At 43.4% G+C, this 5,035-nt stretch overlaps 1 protein-coding gene across 2 annotated transcripts in view; it reads left to right on the top strand.

The window, feature by feature from the left end:
• The window catches only part of cUnh12orf56 (chromosome Un C12orf56 homolog), a 24,490-nt gene extending 20,135 nt beyond the window's left edge, over nucleotides 1–4,355 (top strand). The window contains exons 11-14 of one of the 2 annotated variants that reach the window (XR_013788943.1): nucleotides 486–539; nucleotides 843–920; nucleotides 2,208–2,384; nucleotides 3,415–3,548. Coding sequence is in view for 1 of the 2 variants with exons in the window: in XM_079493917.1 (XP_079350043.1) it covers nucleotides 486–539; nucleotides 843–920; nucleotides 2,203–2,384; nucleotides 3,415–3,526 (426 nt within the window). In the remaining variant the exon portion in view is untranslated. Of the gene's footprint in view, nucleotides 1–485; nucleotides 540–842; nucleotides 921–2,202; nucleotides 2,385–3,414 lie in introns of both variants that reach the window. The other variant, XM_079493917.1, reaches the window with a different exon arrangement.
• Nucleotides 4,356–5,035: the final 680 nt, after the last annotated feature.

Raw genomic sequence — 5,035 nt, 5'->3', positions numbered from 1 at the left:
TCTGTCTGTCTGTCTGTCTGTCTGTCTGTCTGTCTGTCTGTCTGTCTGTCTGTCTGTCTGTCCACTCTGAGGTGAGACATCCTCAAGTCAAGTCATCTTTATTCATATAGCACATTGAAAAACAAGCAAATCACAGTAAGAAGCACAATAACATCAGAAAGAATATGTGTGATTGTGAATACATGGAGTTGACTAGACAGAGGGGACATAAACCAGGGGGCATCCTCAAACAGAGCTGAAAGCAAGAGAAAAGATGTGGGTATTTAGATTTGATTAAGAAGTGATCATTAACAACTTAAGTTAAACCTTAACTGTGTGAATGTTGCCTATTGTGACATATTGAATTAATTCGATATAAACTGTTATCCAGTATTTATTGTAATGTAGTTTCTCTCTCTCTCTCTCTCTCTCCCTCTCTCTCTCCCTCTTTCTCTCTCTCTCTCTCTCTCTCTCTCTCTCTCTCTCTCTCTCTCTCTCTCGCTCAGTACCAGGATGCTGCTTGTTCTCTGTTATTTGAGTTGGTGCTTTTAGGACAGGAGGTAAGCACGCACGTCACTCACTCACTGAAAACAACTAATGATGGACTTCGCAGAAAAACAAACTCCACTTCTTTATACCCGTAAACCTGTGATGTGATGATACAACTGATGGTGACGTGTGTGTGTGTGTGTGTGTGTGTGTGTGTGTGTGTGTGTGTGTGTGTGTGTGTGTGTGTGTGTGTGTGTGTGTGTGTGTGTGTGTGTGTGTGTGTGTGTGTGTGTGTGTGTGTGTGTGTGTGTGTGTGTGTGTGTGTGTGTGTGTGTGTGTGTGTGTGTGTGTGTGTGTGTGTGTGTGTTCAACAGGCCAGTAGATGTTCCTCGGTGGAGAACTTCCTGACTGTGGGTTGGATCCTCAGAGTTCTACAACCTCATCCACACCTGGTAACACCTGTCTGTCCGTCTGTCTGTCCTCATCCCATGCATGTGCATGGTCTGACCCACATTTTGAACACTGGTTCTAAAAGCTTGGTTCTGGATCCCCTAGTGGTCTTTGAGGGGGTTCCAGGGGGTCCTGGATCCCCTAGTGGTCTTTGAGGGGGTTCCAGGGGGTCCTGGATCCCCTAGTGGTCTTTGAGGGGGTTCCAGGGGGTCCTGGATCCCCTAGTGGTCAATGAGGGGGTTCCAGGGGGTCCTAGCAACATGATAGGAACACATTAAGTTGAACACATAAAGGAGCACTCCACCCATTTTCATATAACTGGTCTTCATTAATGCTCATTATAAGACGGCACCATTTCTGTCTACTCACTCTCTGTCAAGATTTATTTCTCTTTTTTATGCCTAGAACATTGGCTTCTATTTCAGCATGCTGACTTTCCAGGACGAGAAAGGCTGTAGTTTCTAGTAGCTTGGATTCCCTATCGATGATGTCACTGGTAGGCAGGTTTCTGAACTGTCCAGAAACTGTCCCACCAATGAGACACGACCGAGTAGACAGAAATGGTGCCTTATAATGAGCATAAGTGAGGAGCAACTATACAAAGATAATGGAATGAATGAATGAATTGAAATTCTCCTTTTGTAGTATCTGTTCTCATCAATTTCATATCTGATATGTCTCCTGTATGGGGACTAAATATTAAACAGATTTTTGTTTGACTTTTGTATTGAATTTAAGCCCCATTTTATGTTTTGGGTATTTTTGGAAATGTTCACAAATATTGACATATTTTCAAATGGAGGTCCATGGACAAATACAATACATATAACTATGGGGGTCCTTGACATGAAAATGTTTCAGGACCACTGTAATGTATTTATGTATTACTCTCACTGATTTCTCATGGTCTGTCTGTCTGTCTGTCTGTCTGTCTGTCTGTCTGTCTGTCTGTCTGTCTGTCTGTCTGTCTGTCTGTCTGTCTGTCTGTCTGTCTGGTCTTGTCTTGTCTTGTCTTGTCTGTCTGTCTCTTTCTCCCCCCCCCCCCCCCTCTCTCCCTCAATATCTCCATGGACAAATACAATACATATAACTATGGGGATCTATGTTGGGTGTTTCATGGTGTTTTTCCTTTTCTTATGTGAACGTGTATGTTATTTGTATGCAGATGTGACTCTGTCTCCAAGACAAGACAAATAAAGACAACCTTTAACCTTGAACCCCCCTCTCTCTGCCCCCCCCTCTCTCTCTCTCTACCCCCCCCCCCCCCCCCCCCCATCTCCACAGTGTAGTTTCTTGGACCACCAGGCTCAGCAGGTGGTCAGGGTGTGGTCAGACGGTGACCAGGGGCTTCTGAGTCCAGTCCAGGCCGTGCTGCTGTTCCAGCGCTGTCGGGTCCTGGTGGCCTGTCTTCAGCACAGCGGGCCGCTGGAACAGCACCTGCAGAACCACTTCAGAGAGGAGTTCAGGTTCGCTTTGGATATTTCTCTCTTTTGTGTGGCTTCGGTTCCTTAACGATTTCCTCTTAACACCCATGAAAACCGGGAAAGCTTTAGATTTAAGCTATATACATACAGTATAGCAACATGGGTCAAATACGTATCATTTTCGGGGTCCTAGGCACGAACAAGTTTGAGAGCTACTGATTTAGAAAGCATTTGTAGAATCAGCCTTAGGTCTTAATGGTTAACGGTCTGTTTTGTTATTATATTGATATTATCTGATGATAAATAATGAAGATGATGAATACATTTAATTGGTTAATTCAACTGGAGAACAAAACGCTTTTGTTCTATAGCCATGATTACTTTCAGAATTCTTGTTTAATTTGCATGCATCAAAATAAAGCTTTTCATTGGTAAATGGTGCATTTATATAGCGCCTTTATCCAAGGTGCTTTACATAGATTGTGCATTACATTCACCCATTCACACACACATTCATACACCGATTGCGGTGGAAGCCATGCAAGGTACCAACCAGCACATCGGGAGCAATTTGGGGTTCAGTGTCTTGCCCAAGGACACTTCGACATGTAGACAGGAGGAGCCGGGATTCGAACCGCCGACCCATGGATCATTGGACGACCTGCTCTACCTCCTGAGCCACAGCCTTTCCGTTTCCGTTTAATCAGAAAATATTATTTATAGCAGTGGTTCTCAATCTCTGGTCCAGGGACCCGCAGGGGTCCTTCAGGACACGTACAAGATTACATCGCATTGTGAGCTTGTAGATCTGCTATTTTGAAAAAAGTAATGAAAAATATCTGGAATAGCCTGCCCTATGTTACACACATTCCAGATCTCTACACAAATCTTGTATGCGGGTCCTTGGCACATCTTCTCAGATGGGGGTCCATACATATTTCTGTGGGGTCTCCTTGACAAAGGTTGAGAACCATTGACACCAGAGTGCCAAAGGCAATTTTCCATTTGATGTTCAATTTAACGGACAATAAAGTTTTCTTCATCTTCTTGTTCTTTCGTTTATGTTTTTCAGGTACTACGTGAAGGGGGCGTGTCTCAAGGAGAGGCTGTTACATCACTACCCCATCAGCCAACCAGCTGCCATATTAGTCACCCAGCTCCAAGCACTCATACTGCAGACATGACCACACACACGCACATCACTAGATACATTTTCAGCCGTTGCAAATTATGCTGAATGTTTTGTTGTTCTTCCTTATAACACTAATTATCATATACTGATGTGTAAAATAAGCAGTGAGTGTGTGCCTTCGCCGGAGTGATTTAATGTTGTATAAAACTGGATTATGAACCCTTTTCTGTCATTACAGTACAGATTTGTTATATATAGTATTATTTTGATGAATATAGCCATTCATTTTCTGTTGTTGTCATGGTTCATTACTACATATAGGGGGAGCTGTGGGGAAAAAAGCAGCACATGTAGCGATTACTTTACAAAGGTCTCAGTCATTCAGAAGTGTTTGTTCAGGAGCTGGTCACTGGGCTCTCATTGACTCCAATGCATTCCACCCAACTTCCGGGTGCAGTTTGGCTCCCATGGTGCAACGAATCTGCCGTCTGGAATTGCATGATAGTGGAAATGACGTTGGTGTGTCCTTAACTTCTTTATATACCTAGTCCTTGGTAGGAACTAGGAAGTGAGGAAGAGAGGTGGCTGGGGGTTCCATTTTGGTTTGTTGTGGGGTGACAGCGAGACTAAAGCCTATACACTACCATCCAAATCAGAACTTTGAACCAGTGAATACTGATGTGTTGTACCCTGATAGCTCTATCACCTAAGCCCTACAGCCCATGATCACTGTTGCAGCGTTATGGGAATGCATTTTATATTGTATTTTTAACGCATTGTGTATTCTATGTAATGATGTTTTTATTGTTGTATAGCCTACTGACTGCCAGTAAGTATGCCATTGTTAAATTTAATGGACAATAAAGTTTTCTTTATCTTTACTTGATCTGCTCTTTTTTCCCCTCTACACCAAACCTCTTGTCAGAATACTGTAGGAATGCTTTAGGGTTCAAGTGGTTAATGTTGACCACCTGTAGTAACTCTGAGTGGACCCCTGTTGAAGACCCATGGTCTCTCCCCATCCGATTGGACCCCTGTTGAAGACCCATGGTCTCTCCCCATCCGATTGGACCCCTGTTGAAGACCCATGGTCTCTCCCCATCCGATTGGAATAATCTTCCTCTATCTCTTACATCTATTTCATGATCCTTCAGTCGCTTCAGGACTTCCCTACATTCACATCTTGATTCAACTTGTCTGACAACTACCAGTTTTGACATTATACACTGATGTATTTGCACTGTCCCCTTCTTTCCTCTGTTGTTTTAACAACTGATGATGTGGTGGCTGGCTGGTGGGGTGGGTGGAAGAGGGTGAGTAAGCTATCTGTATATTGTATCTGCATCTGTGTACTGTATGTTTCTATACATGTTGTTCATGTTTTTATTGGTCCCCTGAAATCTAATACAATACCCCATAGACCCCATGCACCTGCCCTAGCTTCAGGAAGCTTCAGTCTGTGCAGGCAAGTGGTGCACACTAGTTTTAGATTATTATTATTAGCCCCTCCTATGTCCAGCTTTGAGGGTGTGTGTGTAAACACAAACATTGTCCTAACACA

The sequence above is a fragment of the Electrona antarctica genome, assembly GCF_951216825.1.
Source record: "Electrona antarctica genome assembly, chromosome: 23".
Classification (NCBI taxonomy): Eukaryota; Metazoa; Chordata; class Actinopteri; order Myctophiformes; family Myctophidae; genus Electrona; species Electrona antarctica.
This window is presented reverse-complemented; position numbering and strand designations above follow the sequence as displayed.